Source organism: Lissotriton helveticus, chromosome 4_1, assembly GCF_964261635.1.
Source record: "Lissotriton helveticus chromosome 4_1, aLisHel1.1, whole genome shotgun sequence".
Classification (NCBI taxonomy): domain Eukaryota; kingdom Metazoa; phylum Chordata; class Amphibia; order Caudata; family Salamandridae; genus Lissotriton; species Lissotriton helveticus.
The window spans coordinates 34,101,386-34,121,226 of record NC_136063.1 but is presented as its reverse complement, the minus strand read 5'-3'; the positions used below and the strand labels follow the sequence as shown (position 1 = coordinate 34,121,226).

The 19,841-nt window shown below is 45.3% G+C and overlaps 1 protein-coding gene across 1 annotated transcript in view; it reads left to right on the top strand.

Annotated features, from left to right (window-relative positions):
• LOC144828307 (GTPase IMAP family member 9-like) overlaps positions 1 to 19,841 on the top strand; it is a 51,273-nt gene that overhangs the window by 1,931 nt on the left and 29,501 nt on the right. The window contains exon 2 of the mRNA XM_078686390.1: positions 7,609 to 7,686. Coding sequence (XP_078542516.1) covers positions 7,677 to 7,686 — 10 coding nt within the window. The 5' untranslated portion in view covers positions 7,609 to 7,676. The remainder of the gene's footprint in view (positions 1 to 7,608; positions 7,687 to 19,841) is intronic.

Sequence of the window (19,841 nt, the reverse complement as noted above, 5' to 3'; positions counted from 1 at the left end):
TTAACAGTGGTGGATAATAACATTGCTCGAGCGTCATGCCAGGCTGACTGTGCGCATCGATTCCAGATTGATTATTGATAGGTTGGTGGCCCTGCCGAAGAGAGGTCTCGTGAGGCGGCCCCCTTATTGCCAAAGGGCCCCAATTCTGCAGCCGCTTCTGACCACGGACACACCGGAGCCCCCAGACCCAACCGCAAGCATTTACTGGGGGTCCCACACCCCAAACACCCCCCTGGAGCGGCGCCCTGATCTTATTATATGGGTTGCCATGGATACGAAGGATAAACTGTGCACTTGGAGTCGCTTTGTAAAGAAACAGTGAAAAGATACACAAAGGCCACGTGTAAGTGTCGTCACGCAGGGCAGAAACAACTTTGAACAGCATCACACGGGAGGGACATGTACAAGCTTGTGTTGATAATTCCGTTTCTGTAAGTTTACTTACAGTCAGATCGAGCTATAGCGCCTAGAATGAAATACATAACATGACAAGGTCATTACACTTTAAAACGAATGCTTAGCACATTGCGTCATGCGTTCCTAAAGTTCTACGTTTGCTCTTTGTTGCTCGACTTGGGTATTACAACTTTAAAGAAAGCTTGTTATGCAAAACTATAGTTGTCAATGGTGTGTCTCAACATAAGGCACTTTAACACACACTTAAGACATGTGCGAGTAAACCTAGAGCGGTGTAATGTGAGATAATTTTATGTAGGACACCATCAGAAAGAGGTGTTTCCACGAACGAACAAGTTAATGTTTTGATGTTTGGAAAAAAATGATTACATTTTCCAAATATACTCGGAATCTCTGAGAGCACGCCATAGTATCCTATAGGGTATACAACCTTTACAACGCAACTTTTACCACGCAGTGCCTTTACGACGCAACTTTTACAACGCAAACCATTACAACGCATTGCGCTGGGGGGCGCTCTAGGATAGGGAATAGGTTTAATTTACTGTCCAACACCTTCCCTACTATCCACGGGGACTGGAGTTGGAACAGTAAATTAAACTATTCACTACCCAGCGCCCCAAAGCACTATGCGTTGTCATGGTATGCGTTGTACAACTCGCGTTGTAAAAGCATGCGTTGTAAAAGCATGCGTTGTAATGTCATACATCCTGTCCGCCATGAGCCCATTACGATTTATGAATGCCTCCATGACGTCATCCGGGGAGGCAGAATCCGAGAGGGATATCTCAATTTGATCCTGAATATTTGCTGTAAGGTCTGTAAGAAAGGCCACCGTATCAATGTTTTCCAATTTAATATTCAGGCCCTTATTTTTATTGTATGCTGCCCTATGTTGTAGTTTCTTATTCCTCTTACTATTACAGCTACACTTAGATACAATGGATTGTGGTTTCTTATACTGCTAGTCATCACCACACATCACTTAAAAAACTGTGTTCAATCTTCAGTGGTTAAAATGTGATCAATGGTAGAGTTTGATGTGGGGCGCACATATGTTGGAATCTGGGGAGAGATAGCCATAGCCAGATCTTCAGCAAAGTTCATATTCCATTCAATGAGTCGCCATAAGGCGTGTGTTTAAAATGCATAAGGGGCTGATCCCTCTCATCACAGATACCACACAACGCCTGAACTCTAGGGTCACAAGTTCCTATATTAATATCCCCAGCCCACATTATTTGAAGATTCTTTAAGTAATCGTTCTGGGCTTAGGTTATTACATTTTCTATTCATCTATAAACTTAGTCACAGTTGAATAAAAAACATTGTAATAATGTACTCCCCAATATATATGCCACCAGGAGCTCAATATTACGTTCATAACTGATTTTATTCGAGCACGACCAGCACTTATGTGGGTATGTGTGTGGAAGAACGCGGCAGCACTTCTGACACAACAGATCATAAAGGATTGTCTTCAGTGCTATAAAGGTCTCGTAATTCCATGGCTAAGTGGTGTCACTTCTAGTCTGCGCGGCATAAACAGAGAAAGTCTTTTCCTGGATCCCACGCTAGTTGTACCGGTCCCAAAAAAGGAAATTCGGGACGTCCTCTACCAACTATATAACAAGGAACGGCTAGTGGTGTAGTCCAGGAAAACCTTTGTGCGTAACTACCTGGCCATGGAACAGTATAGTCGCCGCTCCACCTGTATTTGACCCTCCCGATGAGCCGCAGGGAACGGAGTATCCTGCTACGATTCAGAGCAGGCGCAATTCGATTTGCACTTTGTTTCCCTTTGGGTCACAACAAAAGTGCTAATCAAATGTTGTGCCCGTGTGATGAGAGGAGCAAGCACACCACCATGCACTTCATATTTCTCTGTAAATATTACCGTATTTACTCAAAACAGCTGCTTTATCCATATTTCAATAGGCAAAGACCAATCAGCCTAGAGTCCGCATATCGCCACATGTTAGATTTAGACAACGCCGACTTGATTTTTCGCACAGGTACTTTTTTCAAAACTGCTATAAGGGCACGTAGGTCAATGTCGGGTCTTTGAGCCCCATCCTTTCTGACAGTTGTTTTATTTCATTAATTGTAGTTACTGATATGTTGACCGCCCATGCACCAGTCACTTTTGATATGTGTATATTGGTATTGTATTGCTCAAATATTACCTTTTTCTAGCTATTTAGAATATATGTATATGGAATTTTATCTTTTTAATCATTGTACTGTTCTATATCATGTGCTTTTATGGTTACGATTGTATCCGAATAAAGTTGATTGACTGACTGACTGACAATGTAATAATGATTAAATAAAAGCAAATCAAATAATTTAGGCAGGATGTTTATAAGCAGCTAAAAATACAGGGATATTCACTGTTCTCTAATCGTACTGTCTGTCAGAGTCACTGTTATAAAAGTAACTAGGCCCCGTTTAGCTCGACCTGTTCTTGATGGAGTTGCCGGTACATAATAAGAGGCATATCCGTCTACATGAGGGGAGTCTATCAACCAGGTATCTTGGCAATGGACAATTGTGTGGTGTTCTAACAACATTTTCCTTCAAGGTTTTCTTATAAAAAGTAACAGTTGAAATATTAAAATATTGAAATGTAGTGACAAAAAACAGCAATTCGTGCCTACACTTTCACCTGTAACTTCTTCTGACTATGGCAGATATTTTAAAGCAATGTACCGTTATGTCCGCCGGACACTTTTGGTTGCAGAGATATATAGGGCTTGTAGGTTCACCAAGAACCCGAGGAACCCAGAGCCAATAACTGAGCTGCTCCTTGCAAAGGGTTTGTCACAGTGTACCGGGTATATAGCAATTTATTTGGTAAAATATAAAGAGTGAAAAATATGTATCAAGGAAACCTGTGCATTTTAGCAATGGGAACAAGATATGGAGTTTAGAAATAGTGGTCATGTGTTCATCTCTGAATTTGTGGGTACCCATAATAGCATCTGAATTAGAGGTCATTTTTTAAAATGACTTTTTTTTACACAGTGTCTTACATTTGGAAGGCAGAAATTCATAGCAACACAAATGGTAATAACATTTTCTCTACTAGTGCGTAATTTTCTAAGTCTCCCAATAAAAATGGTACCTCACTTGTGTGGGCAGGCCTTGTACCCACGACAGGTAGTGCCCCAAAACGTAACGTGAACACATCACAATTTTACACTGAACAGTGGCCCTTTTTTACAATGTGCCTTGCTCTGCATTATGGGCCCCAGCTCAGCCGGCACGTAGGGAAACCTAGCAAACCCGTACATTTTTTAAAACTAGACTCCCATGGAAATACAGGATGGGGTGACTTGTCTAGCTCTTATCAGGTTCTGGTACTGAGAATCCCTTTCAAAACTCAAAATGTATCTAAAAGCACTTTTCCTCAAATGTATGTGCTGGAAAGCTCTGTAATCTGTGGGGAGCCCAGAAATTCCCTCTGGTCTCCCAATAACATTGGTGCTTCACTTGCGTGGGTAGGTCTGATGCCCACGACAGAAAACAACCCAAAATTCAACGTGGACACATCAAATTTTTTCTAGCTGTGGATTTTGGGCCCCAGCTCAGCCGACACCATGGGAAAACTAGCAAACCTGTACATTTATGAAAACTAGACAACCAGGAGAATCCAAGATGGGGGGACTTCTGTGGCTCACACTAGGGTCTGTTACACAGAGTCTCTTGCAAACTTCAAAATGTGTCTAAAATAACATATTTTCCTTACATTTCTGGGACGGAAAGTTCTGGAATATGTAGGGAGCCACAAACGTCCACCCACCCAGCCTTTCCCCAAGTCTCCCAATGATAATGGTACCTCCCTTATGTGGGTCAGCCTAGTGCCCACCACAGGAAAAGGCTCAAACCATATTGTGGAGACATCACAATTAGCTATCACAAAACAACCAGATTTTCCTAGGGGGTAAACTGTGATTTCGGTCCCGGGCTCAGTCTCCATGTGGGGAAACCTCCACGACCCAGATATTACTGAAAACCCGACACAATGGAGTCCAAGGAGGTATGACTTATGTGGATTACCCAATGTTTTCTTACCCAGAATCCCCTGCAAACCTATCATTTAGCCACATTTCCCTAACATTTCTGTGTGGGAAAGTTGTGGAATCCCCTTGCCGGTACAACGTTACTACCACACAGCGTTTTCCCAGGTCTCCCAATAATAAAAAACACCTCAATGGTGTGGCTGGGCCAAATGCCTGCAACAGGTTAAGGCCCATAATGTATTGTGGAGGCATCAAAATGATCAATCACAAAACGAACTGCTCTTGCAAGGGGGTCACCTGCCTTTATGTTGTAGGATGCTTGTTCCGGTCCAAGGAGGACCTGGCTTGTCAGTTCGGGCTGGACTGTTCCCATGAGGAACAGGGTCAAGACTAATTTGCATATGGCTAGGTCTAAACTGGGGTGGCTTGGTAATCAAGATCTCTTGACTGGGGGTGAATGTTTGATTTGTTCTGCATTCCATCCATCATCTTTTTCAGTTCTAATGACAGCCCTCACCGCACGCAAGTATGGCGTCGCTAAAGAGACATAGGGGCCCATTACGATGTCTGGCGGATTGCCTCCACCAGGCTGGCGGTAGTCACCGCCGGCCTGGCGGAGGGAATCCGCCCGACATCCACACTAGTTTCCCCCCCGCCAGATTAGTATGGTGGGGGGGACCTCGGCGGATGGAAAGACCGTCCGCTGCTTTTCCGCAGCGGTCACCTTGCGGCCGGGGTGGAAAAGGAATAATATGGTGGCGGTGTCTATCAGACACCGCCAGCCATATTATGATGGGCATTTTTCAATGCCTTTCCGTGGCGGCATTGGCATGCGGAGAATCCTTACGGGGGCCCTTTGCGGGCCCCCTGGCACTCCGGGAAGTGGGGGTTAGCATGGGGGGTACCTATTACCCCCCAGCAGTTCCATGCACAACATGGCAGGCACCGCACGGTGCCTGCCATGCTGTGCATGGAAGTGCACAGCATGCTTTCCTGCCATTGTGGCGGGCAGTGCTGAGTGCACCGCCCGCCACAATGGTAGGAATGCGGGTTGCACCCGCCTCTGTGGTCGGCGCTTCCTATTGCTGGTGATGGGACCCCCGCCCTTACGGCGGCCGGTCCCTATTATCACGAGGAAGGCGGGCGGGCAAAGTCCGCCCGCCATGCTAATCACCCCCTTAGTGTGCAATAACCATGAGCCCATTCACTCTTTTTTGGAAAAAATACAATGTGCAACCGTCTGAAATGCGCTGGACGGCTGAGATCATACTAGTGCTGCACAACTGATTAACCCATCCAGCACATTAACCGTTGCAAAAAAATGCCAAATACAAACAAGCGCATATCCTGTCGAAGATCACGCACAGAAATGGCTGTTAAACTTTCTACCATCAAAGTGGTACCAATAAAATGGCCTACCTGAATGCCCTCCAAGGAATTTAAGGCCCTCGTCTCAGTTAAATAAAAAACTACCCCCAATCATATATCAACCGAACCATTCCCTAATGCCATTCATTAACCGAAATCATTTGTTCTGACAGTGTCCTATCCAGAAAACAACACATTTCACACAACCAATTCAAGGAAAATAACACAGGTGCTTATCTTGAGAGTGAGCAGCAACAAAGGAAGGAAGATGGCTGCCTGACAATGAATTATATTGAATTGTAATGTTCTATTGTTAGTTTGATTGCTGCAGTGAGTTGGCAATTAACCCCTTGGCTGCGGCCGGAATTCCGCACCTGTGCTGGACATTCCGATCGCGGGCGTGGTCGTGACGGCTCCCGGACGTCATCAGCACACGAGCACTGTGTGCCATGACGGACGGGAGCCGTCACCAGCATGCGAGGGGTTAAGAGGATATGCATAATATTGGCCTCTGTGCCTTGCCATGAAACTGTAAAATTAGAAATCTTTTGACTCTACTGATTTGTGATAACAATAGAATCAATAATACTACCAGGGCCCTTCCCAGTAAAGGTGAGTTGCTTCTGGGCTATTGCCGGAGATCAGGGTAATATAAGCCAGAGGAGATGTGTTCAAAATGCCAATAATCCACATTATCATGCCTCAGTGCACCACTGACATCATTCCTTGAGCGTGTACAGAGTCTACTATTAAAATCAGCTTCCAAATTATAACAAAGTCTCCCGGTAGCTCCCCAGGTACCGTGCTTAACCCCTTCCGCGCTCATGACGAGCTGAGCTCGTCATGAGTTGTGCCGCTCGCACGCTCATGACGAGCTCAGCTCGTCATGTAACGCGGCTTTTTGAAAAACGCAGCGCGCAGCGGGAAAACCGCTAGCGCGCATGCGGTTAAGGAATGATCAAGTGACAATTAAAATATTATGATAAAAACAGATGACAACAATTGTCTGCATAGCAGGAAAAGATAAACATGCTTCGAAAATGCAGTGTAAGCTTTAAAAATCCTATCCACTAAAGGAAACAAGCATTTTCAATTCAATCAGTCTCGAATTTGTGTAAGTTGGAGCTCTAGGCATTGAAAATGACAATGTTTTTTACTTTTGTTTTGCAGTGGAGTTATGATATTTGCATAGCGCTATTGCCATTTGTATTATTTGTGTTAGTTACAAATGTAATTTTCAATTGGTAATAAAAGTGTGCAAGAGTAACAGTGAGTTTCTAAATCGTAAGAATGAAAAACATTTTTTTAAAAGTTTTAAATGATGGCATTGGCAGTTTAAAAAGTTACATAAATATGCTAGCTTTCAATAGTGTTACTATAGGTGAATGAAATCCGATACCAATTTGGTGTAATTAAGGTCGGTATGAATTTAATTCGATTACCTGATAGCCTGACACAGGCATTTTGTTTTTTATTTACTATTTATCAACAGGGGAACTGTTTGCAAATACAACATGGTAGCACCCAAGGATCAAATGAAAAACACAGGACTATTTAGCTTCTTGACAGCTTTCTTTGTCCAGTCTGTGCTGTCCATGAGATGTACAGTTCCAAAAACCATGGCCACTTTTTCAGATTGTGTAGTTTGATGAATGAGATTTGAGCTGCCTGCTTATGCTCTGCAGAGGCCAATTATATAAGTGTGTGAAATAAAAAAAATACCTCATATACTTCCTTTACAATGTAATTCAACACCTGTTTGTATTATTTGCAATGACATTTTCAAATTAATTTATAGAGTTACTGGAAAAGAGAAGGGAAAAGCTACATACAAGAAAGAAGAAGCACAATCAAATCAGAGAAAAAATGGCTGCAGGTATTGTATGAACTAAAGGTTCTGTAATTTTGTATGAAAAATGAACTGAAACACTAACAGTCATATGTCATGAATGCAGTAAGTAACAGAAATATGGAGTGGTGACATTGTACAAAATACAGAAAAACAAAATCTAAATAATCTTGTATTGCGATTACCAGGCTTTTGAATGGAAGGCATCTATCCTTTTCAATGCGTTGGACGGCCCCCACCCGTACGACGTCATGGTGGGCGTGTCCAGAGGACGACCAGGGGCCGTCCAATCTGCGCACGCGTCAGATTCGGCCGCAGCCCAGTGGAATGTCTGCCGCGGTGAAGCGACTAAACGCAAACCCTGTTTTCATGTTTTTATTGCATCCAATGAATTATAAAAACCTATCTTTTAAAAAGAAATGCTAAATTTGGTTCATGGTTCCCTGCCAATTACAGGTTTCAGCATCATAATGAAATCCATTAGAGGTCTAATAATATTTCCAATATTGTGATATTGATTATGCAAAGAAGACAGATTAGTCAGCATTTTCTTCTGTCGTATTATCTGCGTCTATTTGAGCTGGACATTTTTGGGGGGAAATTTGAAAAACATGGTAAATGTGATAAATCCACACTTGTGTGTGTATTACACCCCACAGACTCACATACATCTACTGACCCTCCCCACTCTTCTGTTTTATTAAATATTTCTTCATGAAGGATAAAGCTAAACATTCTAATCCCAGTCAGTTCCCATTGCGAACCTCAATGTGATTAAATCAGATTTTTCAAGCTAACAATTCCAAATAAACATGTGATATGACAATAGTAACAAGTGATATGCAATGTGGTCCGATAGTGCCCTCTCAAGATTCTATGGACATTTACAAACTATTCTGTGATTACATATCCAGTAACTATAAGACAACTCAAAATTGCCAAAATGGGGTTCCGGTGACAGCAAGAACCACCGGCCTGGGGGGCTTGGTCTAGCCACGGAGGGTGATGGCCTCTTGACTCCTAAGATCTATGCGCCAGTGGGCCCTGCAGGGTACCAGCAGAGAACTAAAAGTTACTGTCACTCCACAAACAGGACCTGCACCTCTCCCCTGCCTTGTGCTTCAGCTGGGGATTCAGATTCAGAGTCAGAATTGTTTATTGTACAGTTATTAAAAACTCACAATGTGAAAACTTACATTTATAGGAGGAGCCTTATCTACAATTAAAATATAAGAAAAGAGGGTGGTAACGCTCTGTAAAATCATAAAAAGTGCTTCAGCTGGGGAGGCTTGTTATTGCTGTCACTCCAGAACTACTGGCGGTCCCGTTACCTTGGCTGGAGCCTGTAGGGGTCATGGAACTCTACCCTTGAGTGTAGGCTGGCAGTGCTTGTACGCTCTATGCTTTCAGTTGCTTCCTGCCTGTCCGGGCGCTCTTGCCTGAGAGCCCCAGTCTGAGGCCCCTTGGCCAGGATTGTCCGCCAGCACATTGATAACTGGATCATCTGCCCACATTACCATGTGGCCTCACTCCAGCAGCATGCATGTGGACCTACCCAGACTGGCCCGATCTGCCTGGGGACACTCACCGCCATCTTGGGATGGGCCGCAGGGACTCGCCGTTGCCTGTTGTTGACTTACGGTGATACTTTGCACTCCTTTCACGTTCCGGTGATGGCCTACCATTGGCCCCCGCCCTGCCCCCGGCTACACACAGCTCACCGCCAGCTATCGCACCAAACAAACCGGTGCAGCAGCATCTAACCATGGCAAGCTCACATGGTCCATATGATTATGAGGGGGGAGAAATACACATAACGGCTGACTTTTCGCAGGAGACCAATGACCGCAGGAATGTGTTTCTGGCCCTCCAAGCCCAGCTCTGCCAAATGGACATCAAGTATGAACTGTTTGAACCTGCCCGTATGTGGATCACGAAAGACGGCAGGTCCAAATATTTATTTGATCCAGAAGCCCTATGTCTTTTTCTGGAAGGACTCTCTGTCCATGTTATGGATTTTGCTCTGTTGGACTCACAGTCTATCCCCCACTCCACCACCATGCATCCCATGCCTCCTTCTCCAGCAGTCGCTGGGGAACTGGCAGGAACCGAGCCTGAGGTAGAGATCTAGAGAGGCGTACTCGATCCCTCAATGACAGATGAGACCCTTAAGTTGGCTGCTGCCCTCATTCAAGGCCAGAGCAGTGGCAAATCCTGGTCTCAACAGAAGCCCTCCCACTCTAATGGCTTAAACATTCTTCTGGCTGCATGGTGTGATGCCTCCCTACCCTGGAGGCTGAGTGTTGGCGACGTTGATCTTCCATCAGCAGGATGGATGAGTATCTTGTTGCATGCCTGTTTTTTTACTCAGTGCTGTTTGCATTGCCCAGTTATCTGCCGATTGTTTCTGGATGGCTGTACTTTGTTCTGCTTTCCATTGCTATGCATTTTTTGTTGTGTGTGCATATGCCCTTGTATCGCTCTATACTGTGATGTATTTTTAAGTTTCATATTGTTAGGACTGCTTGCTTAGTTGTGGGTGCTGTGTCCCCGATGGGGAGGATACCCCTGGCTTGTGGGCTGCTACTGCAGGCTCCCCACCGCTAGGATCCCTAGCATGTCATTGAGTCCAGAGCCCATCCAGTCACACCACCCTTCCTTGGCCTACCTCAAGGACCCCTTCCCACTGCCTCTGGTATTTGCTTGCCTGATGCATACTGCCTACCTGTCTGATGGTCCCCCTCCAACCCTTGCCCCTACCCCATAGCCATCCCTACCGCTGGTGCAGTCCCTGGGGGTATGTCCTGGCCCAATGCCACCCTGCCTTCCTCAACTGTTTGGTCTGATTTATGGTTTTCCACTACCTACTTTCTGCCATGCCCCTGTCTTCAGGTCCCAGCAGCAGGCACCCCAAACCTAGACCTGCGGTCAATAGGCTATGGACTTCCCTGAGGCCTGCCCTTGGCTCAGTGCTGGTCCTTTTTGTTTATTTACCAATCCCCACCTCTTTACCCCCTTCGTATTTGGCACTCCATCCTGTGTTTTATCTGATGGGCCCGGTACTACTGCCCCCTCTCCTCTTCCTCCTCCCTCCCCATTACCACCTCTCCTCCCACCTCTCCCCTCCTTTCTACATCCAGGTTTCCCTTTGCCTCTTCTGCCCTACCCTTAGGGTCTCCGCTGCCCTAGGTAACTGTCTGGCCCACATGCTGCCCTGATGGCCACGCCTGTGGCCTCATCATCCCCCTCCCTGCACACAGTCTCATAAAATGTCAACAAGCTAACACACTGTATAAAGTGCTATCCTTCCTGCAGTCAAAATGGGTGGCCATTGCTCGTTTACAGGAAACTCATCTCTCCTGCCCAGAGTCCCATAAGCTGCATTAGGAATGGGTAGGAAGAGTGGATGTTCAGATTTAACAAGCCTTGGCAATGGCATGTCGACATGGTGCACAGGAGTTCGGTCCTAGGGTTTTCGGCGAGGGATACTGCCCTCAAAATTTCAAAGATGTCAGGTTAGGCCTCAAGAAAGTTGCAGGACCACCACTTGTGTTGCTGAGCCTTTTGAAGTTTGTTGGACCTCAGGAGCAGCAGACTGGTCGGCTTCATTGCAGTGCATGCAGATGCAGGGGAATGACTCATTCACTCCAAGGGAGATTACTTTGGGTATCCTTGATGCCCACAGGTCTGGTAAAGTTCCTGGAAGAAGCACAAGCACAGATGATGATGAAGTAGTCTTGCAGAATGTCAAAACCAGGAGCAGCAGGAGTCTTCCTTGATTCAGCTTCATTTCCTTGTGAAGACCAGCGATGTCCAAGTGTCCAGATTGTCAAAGAGTGATGTGGTTTCAGGCTTAAGTCTTTTCCCATGATGAATCTAAGGAACTACCCACAGGTATGCCCTTAAGTACCCTAAGTGGAGAAGCGTGGCTCAGTGGTTAGAGGCGGCAGACCCGGAAGCTGAGATCGGCCGTGGACCAGGGTTCGATTCCCCGCCTCGGCGGGTCTCGGGCTCAAAATTCCACAGACTCGACAATTCTCGCTCCGGTGCCTACTCGACTCACGGGGTCACACTCTGCGACTCTGGGCAATAGCTTGCTTAATCTCCACTACGGCCCCTCGCGGCGGGATGCCTGGCTTTCACCTTGTGGATACCCTGCCGGGGTATCTCACAGGGGAATACCAGGACGGGTTCCCTAAGCAAGCGCCTTGAGACCTCTGGGTGATTCGTGCGCTATATAAGTCGAAATACATTTACATTTACATTTACTTTCCTTAGGAAAGGTTTGGAATGACTCAAGTGTCCCTCCCAGATGAGAGGCAGGACAGAAGGGAGGATACTCCCATGTCCTTTGTCCAGTTTCACACCAGAACTGGAGACAAGGGCTCCCTGAATTGGCTCAATCTGGAGTATCCAAGGAGGACCCAAATGTGCCATTAAAAAAAGTCTGTCGGTTCTGGCAAGCACCCCACACCAGCCCGATAATCTTAGTCCTGTCTGGGAGGTGGTTTGCCATCTCCCTGTGACAGGCAACCTATAGTTCTACCATCCTCTGCTCAAGCTTAGCTCAGCAGCAGGAGGGCAGAATTGTGCCTGTGGTCGGCTGTAGCACTAGCTTGCTGTCAGACCCTGAAATACTGTTACTGGGTGTACAGGGGGTTCCCCAATGGAGCCCCCCAGTACATGGGATCATAATTCCAGCACTGGAATCACTGTTGGGGTATGATTCCAACATTTTTTATTCCAAACATGACCGGTTTTGGTGCAGCCAATATGTAGTTATACATCTCGTAATGCCTGATGTCCACTATATGTATTAAAATGGCTGACCGTACCTACAAATCCTAGGGAATGGACTCTGGGGTTTGTAGGGGTGCCCTGCTCATTCAGGGGCACCCTCATACTTATAACCAAGTGCTCTGCCCTCAGGAATGAAAATCCAGCCATAGGGGTGACTTATAGACTTTAAGTGTAGTGACCTCAGATATAAGGACACATACCTGTCATGAAAGGTACAAGCAGCAACTCATACAGGCTGCAATGGCCGGCCTGTTGTCACAGTTTATGTGGACTCCCAGGGGTTTCACAATACATGCTACAGCGCATGGTAGACCTCTGATGTATCTACCCTGGTACCTCCATACCATATACTTTCATTTACAAGGGTATACCAGTAGCCAATTGGGGTTGTACACAAGTACTTACTATGGTCAATTTAGGGAGAGAGCACAGTGACTGGGGTCCTGATAAGCATGATCCCAGTCAGACTAGTCAAAAACATACTAACACCAAGCAAAAAGTGCGGGCAACCATGATATCAGATTCTACTTTCCTATATGTGGGAACCAGAATTCCTTTTAAATAACAAACTAAATTAGGTGCTGAAGTATTACAGGCACCTTGGGTCTTAACGTGTTGAATGTCTGACGGTAGAGTTGCATCTTTTCCAGTAATAGAAATTTCCTTATATGTATGTACACTACGATAAGTAAGGGGAAGTGAACATAATTCATGTATAGAGCTGCTCCCAAGGAGTTCATAACTACTTATAGGAAAATGTTTCATGCAAACTGTGAATTGAAGCAACAAGATCGGCAATGAAATATCGTGCAGCAGCTTCCATTTGGGATTATTTCCAAATTTCTTTATAGGTAGCATTAATAAATCTTTTACATCATGGGGATTTAGGACCTAAAAGGAAAATCCGATAGATTCATGTCTTCAGACAGGAAAGGACAATGTTGTTTCACTGCCGACAAAGTTGATTGCTCCAACCATTGTTTACATAACTTTCCCACTAAGTAGGTGGTAATAATACTTGATGGTGTTGACTATTGGTATTGGGGATCAGGTCTATTTGATTTAAACCCAGGTGTGGAATTAAGAAAACAACCATGACAACCATTTGAGTCCACTGGCCACAACAACCACCCACCAGTACTTGAAAATGAGGAGTTAAATGTACCATTTTGCAGTATGCTATTTAATTGTTTCAAATAGGGCACAGATGGAATAGTCGGTTGATTATTTCCTTAATTTTTGCCAATCCAAGAAACTAGTGTGTTGGATTGTTGCATTCAAGAAAATCATTTGTGGGGGAATTAAACTGACATGAAATAAGGTATATGTTTCCTGTGGCTGCCAGGATTTCATTCCCCAAATTGATTTCAAATTGATGGTGTCTGTTAAGTAATCCTAACCTTTAAGGGCTAACTGATTGACAAACTTAGCAGTATAAATAAGCTTACACGGAGTAAGCCTATATTTATTGGGTGGGGTGTTGACCAATTTAAATAATATGATGTGTGATCTGAAGTGTCATATCCTGTGAAATATGCATACTTGTCTTTTTGTTTTTTAGAAATCTCTTGTCGGGGAGTTAGACCTTGTTCCCACTGTGTATAATTAGAATGGAGACACTGTCCACTGGTTCTGTGTAGAAAAATATGTCCATACTAATGATAACATAACATTTCAGCATAATTATCAGAAGTAAAATATAGATTCCCAAAAAGTATTATAATCTCATTCAGAAACTATAGCATTTACAGTGTCAGCATCCCATTCATCTGAATATAACCCAGGTATTATCACATCACCCATAGAAACTTTGATCACATAGGGGGTCTGCAGAATCTCTGTTGGGCCAAATATATCGAAAGGAACTTTAGCCCCAAAAATCCCATTGGTCACTGGAACGGTTGAAATGTTGACAAGGGACAAACCTCTTTAGTTTATGCAATGAGGAATGGGGTCCTTTAACAGAATGTTCAGGAAAGTAATGGCCATTGATTAGAAGGAAAAAAAAACTTTAACAAATCCAATCCACATGAACAGAATAACAAAGGAAAGTATGAATCCTGATTGATTGAGGCAGACATTTATGCAAGGTGGCACTAGATAAGTATGCTTTAACCCTGAACTAAAAATTCAAATCTGTGCTGGAGGAAGATGCAAAACAGAAGAATGTCTGAGGAAAAATCACCTTGATCCATATAGTATCAGGAGGTACTCATCTGGAAAACAGGATCCTGTGACTCAGCAGTAGGGCTCGACAAATCCAACTTGAAAGAACTTGCCAATGGTGGATCATTATAAATGACATCCATTGTAGAGGACATAATAGTAGAAACAGGTATCATATCAGTAAGGTTTCGGCTGAGGACTTGACCTTGTCCCAGCTGGGGAATATCAGGTAAGGTGTGTTAAATTATGCTCTGTGGATTGACCGTAATTCGCGTCCACATCTGTAAGAGTATGTTTGTTTATGAAAACACAATGCAACTCTGGTATCTTTGTTATTAGGAGCTCACACGCATCTACACCTACTACGGTCTCCACGGGAACAGGAATGTCATATTGTAATATAGACATGTCCTGCAGTAGTATGTCAATTGCAGAAGATACAATGTTGCCCAGTGAATAAATTCTGGATGACAAAGTGGCTATACCATTGTCATACCATTGTCGACCACAGCCAGAGCCTTTTCCATATTTATCCTGGTGATCTTGCGCTATCTCTCCTCAGCTCCCTGCTAAGAAATCTTCCATAGCTCCTTGTATATTCAGTGCAAGAAGTAAACCTTTGTGTAAATGTTTTGAACTACCTTTTGGTGGTGTTGCACAGTGTTCTCATTGGGTGTAATTATAAACAGTACATGGGATACTAGCTTTGTGTAAACAATTGTGACCATAATGTTGATAGCAGAACATATCACCAAAGTTACTTGTGCCATCATACAATTCATCATTAGAAAATGCAGCTGAATGCTCTAAATATGAAAGCAAATTATGCACAGTTTCAATGTACCAATCATCAGAGAATGTACTAGAGGTGATGATATAATTTAAAGAAATCTTAAACAAATATTGTATTTGCAAAAGTACAGTACAACCATATACATCATATAATACCCTGTCCCAAACTATTCCATCAGGAACTGGAACCGCTGTAATGTTCGCCAGGGACAGGTCCCTTATTTCATGGTTTGATGATGCATGTAGTTTCATTACCATGTTCACCTTTTGGACTGCAGATCATTCTGGGAGCTAATATCCATTCAGAAGTAAAATAAAAGACAATCACTAAACCAATCCATAGTACCATAAAAAGTTATCCAGTTGTAATCCAGAGATGTATCCAGGTAGCAACAAGGTATGTCTTTTTCAGCCAAAGATAGAGAAAATAAACTCATAACTTGAAAGGGAGTGTCAGTGTTGGCAGTTCAGGTTCACTTGGATCCAATCAGAAAGTAGCCAGACGCCGTCCGGTCTATTGTTGGCAGCTTAGCAGATTTTGTAGAACTGGGAGATGACTCAATCTGTAGGAACATTGACATAGATGTCGTCAATTTGTCGAATTGAAACTCCTGTACTAGTTGACTGTACACTTGTAGTTGTTTCAATAGGGAGAAGCATTATTTCATTGTTATGTACTGCTTCTCTCTGGAAAGTGGAGGCTTCATTTGATATTGCAGCTTCCATCTGAAATTCCTGCACAGTAGCAAGAGGAGTTTGACTGCTACCTAGGAGCCCACATGGCCTACTGTTGAGAACTGGCCACATAGTATGGTTTGATCAGATCAATTGAGACAAAGTTCTGGTACCTTCAACAGCCAGGACAGGTAAAGGATGGCCCAAATTAGCTTTTATCCTGTATTCTTTCTCTGACCAGAACCGCAATCATTGGGACCCAGTCAGGTCTTGCCGATACTGCTTTCATTTCTCCAGTGGCAGTGCTTTTCACTTAGATGTTGCTTCGTAAAGCCCTGTATTGTTTAGGTCCTGTAAAACATCCAAACGATCATTAGGGTATTCAAGATTTGATTTATTCGATTTTCACAATATATAAAATCATAAAAGCAACAAGTACATATATACATCATTTCGTAATAAATAACATTAAAAATAGTATTAACTTGACGTGATTGTTTTTTTTTTTTGTTTTTTTTTTTTAAAACATTTTTATTATTTTAGTGCAGAAACACAAAACTGTACATCATATTGGGGAGCTCTGTGACTTCCCATGCAGGAAAGCATTGCCTAAGGTACAGTTATTACACGGCCCTTCAGCCCGCAACCCTGGGGTCGGGCGGCAATTCCCATGTCCAGCCAGATGGCAATTTCACAGTATAACATGTATAACGGCAATAAACTCGACATTTTCTGCTGTTCTTTTCTCCCCCCCAGTCAACATATATGTGTTATCCCGTTTTGGTTCCAAACTTTTAGCCCCAACACTCCCCCCCCCAACTGTACACTGTCATCACATCCCTGTGCCTGTGTTTTCGAAGCGGACCGTTCACAAAGTTCTATCAGTAATTTCAGATGGCAGTTTGAAGACTTTAGCAAGACAGTACGGAACCTCCCCACCCCACCACCCCCCAGCACGCGGCAGCATGTCACACCACTCAAACCCCCCACTCTGCGCCCCAACAACCCTCCGTATCCACACTCATGACTCCGTGTCAACAGCCTCACATTAGTCAAGGCAAGCTTGCAGTTTCACCCCTCCCTTCTCCATTAGGTGTCTCCACTCGCACTCCACCCTCCAGCCCGTGGTATTGCCTCCATTTGGCCCACACTCTGCGGAACTTTTTGGGGCAGCCCCTGGCTTTATATGTCACCCTCTCGGCCGCCATGTAGAGGTCCATCCCCCTCCTCCATTCCTCGATATCCGGTGTCTCTGCGGCTCCCCAGTGCTTAGCAATGTCCCTCTTAGCTACCACCAACGCTAACACTAGGAAAATGAGTTGCGGTCGTGGTAGGTCCACTTCGGTTGTCATGCCAAGTAGGGCCAACTTAGGGTCCAGTGGCAGTTCCGTTTCCAATATCGCCCTCAGTTCAGTAAAAATGCGTTGCCAATAGATGCGTATGTGTACACAAGCCCATATAGTGTGAAAGAAGTCCCCCTGTTGTTGGCGGCAGCGCAGGCATGTCGGGTCGTTTATCTTCCCCATTTTAAGAAGCCGTGTTCTATCATAGTAAGTCCTATGAAGCACATTCAGCTGTATGAGGCGTAGCCTTGACTTTATTGCAACTTCCCGGGGGTGCATGAGGACCAACTCCCAATCCAGCTCTTCCATCTCTCCCAGCTCAGTCTCCCATATGCCCCTCAATTTGGTCAGGTCACCCAGCATGTTGTTAGTGAGGGATTTATATGTTAGGGAAACTGCCTGATTACATATCTGCTCCTGGAGGAGTCTGCCCTCCAGAGGCGCATATTCCGGCATTTCTGTAAGCTCGATGTTTTGGGCCTTCCATGCGTGTTTGAGCTGTGTGTATTTAAACATCTGTGTGTGGTGCAGTCCAAATTCCGTCTGTAGTACCTGAAATGTTTTCAGTTCTCCCCGTGATACCACATCACCTATGGTAGAAATACCAATGGCATCCCATCTCTGGAATCCCCTTAACTTACAAAGTTCGGTCAGCCATTGGCACTGCCACAACGGTGTCTGTTTAGTGGGTTTTCCCTCCCAGCCCATGCGTTTCGTGGCGTTGGACCAGGCCCTCAACGTGAGTTTCGTCGCCGGCAGCAGCGACTTACGTAACCCCCCACCGTACAGGTAGTATAGTATGTTTTTGGGCGCCATCGTGTGCCTTTCGAGTGCATAAGTCGGATGGTCTGCCGGGGCATGGATCCAGTCATTTATAGGGGTCAAGTGCTCCGCCCAGTAATATGCTTCGATGTTGGGTAGCGAGATCCCTCCGCTATATTGGTGTCGTTGGAGTGTCTGTAGCGCTATCCGTGGCTGCTTTCCCAACCACAGGAAGGAGCGCAGGTCTGCATGTATTTTTGGTATTGTGGCCTTCTGGAGTGGGTAATACTCATTTTGGAGTACATAGAGGAATTTTGGGAGCACGATCATTTTATACATGGCCGCCCGGCCCAGAAGAGTAAGCGGCAGCTGTTGCCATCTGGTCATATCCGCCACCGCCTCCCCCATGATCCGTGCTACGTTCCTATTGAATGATATCGCCTCGTCTAGGGTGATGTAGATGCCTAAGTATTGAAATCCTACTGTGGTAGTTACCAATGCAGCAGGCAGTGTCCCCCAGTCCCCTGTTCCGCGCGGGTCATACAGCACCGATTTATGCCAGTTGATCCTATGCCCTGCTCTTGCCCCATAACCGTCTAGTTCCGCAAAGAGCGCCGGTACAGTAGTGTCAGGTTGAGTTATGTACAGCAGCACGTCGTCAGCATACAGGGATATTTTTTCCTGCACGACATCTGCGGGTCCCCTAAGGAAGCCATGAATCGCTGGGTTCTGTCGAATCCTAGCAGCCAGGATTTCGATCGTCAGCGTAAATAGGAGCGGCGAGAGCGGGCACCCCTGGCGCGTACCCCTTTCGATCTTAAATTCACGAGACAGTCTCCCATTAACCCGTACTCGCGCTCTCGGGGCCGAGTATAGTAGGCGTATCCATCCCTGGAACTTGGGGCCCATGCCAAATTTCTGAAGCGCCGCCATAAGGAAGGGCCAGTGTACCGCGTCAAACGCCTTCTCTGCATCGAGGGAGAGGAACCAATGTGGTTCACTTCTCCCCCGTACCTCCTGAAGCCAGTTGTGGGTCCGCCTGAGGTTTAGTTTAGTCGCTCTGTCCGGCAGGAAGCCCGACTGGTCCATGTGGATTAGGTTTGGGAGCACTATTCTAAGGCGCTGTGCCAGTATGGTCGCTATGATTTTCACCTCCATATTAAGGAGGGATATGGGACGGTATGAGGCGCACTCCTCCTTCGGTTTGCCCTCCTTATATACAGGCACTATGGTAGCTAGCTGGAGGTCCGGTGGAAGGGCCCCCTCTTTGTAGGACTCGGTGAATAGGACTTTAAGGTGTCGCGTCAAAAGATCAGGCGCTCGTTTAAAGAATTCTGCAGGGAATCCATTCGGTCCCGGCGTTTTCCCTGGTTTCAGTTTAGTTATAGCGTCCGAGATCTCATCTGCCGTGACATCCGCATCCAATACCGTGCATTCCTCTAAGGACAGTACCGGTACCTCCGTCAAATCCATATATTGCCGCGCCTCCGCCTCGTCCCCTAAGTCCCTGGCCTCGTAGAAACGCTCGTAGTGGGACGCGAAGGCTTCCGCTATCCCACCGTCATTGCTCACTATGGGTCCGTCTTCCTGTCGGATGCATTCCACCCACCTAGCCATTCTTTCCCTCCTACCCAGCCATGCCAG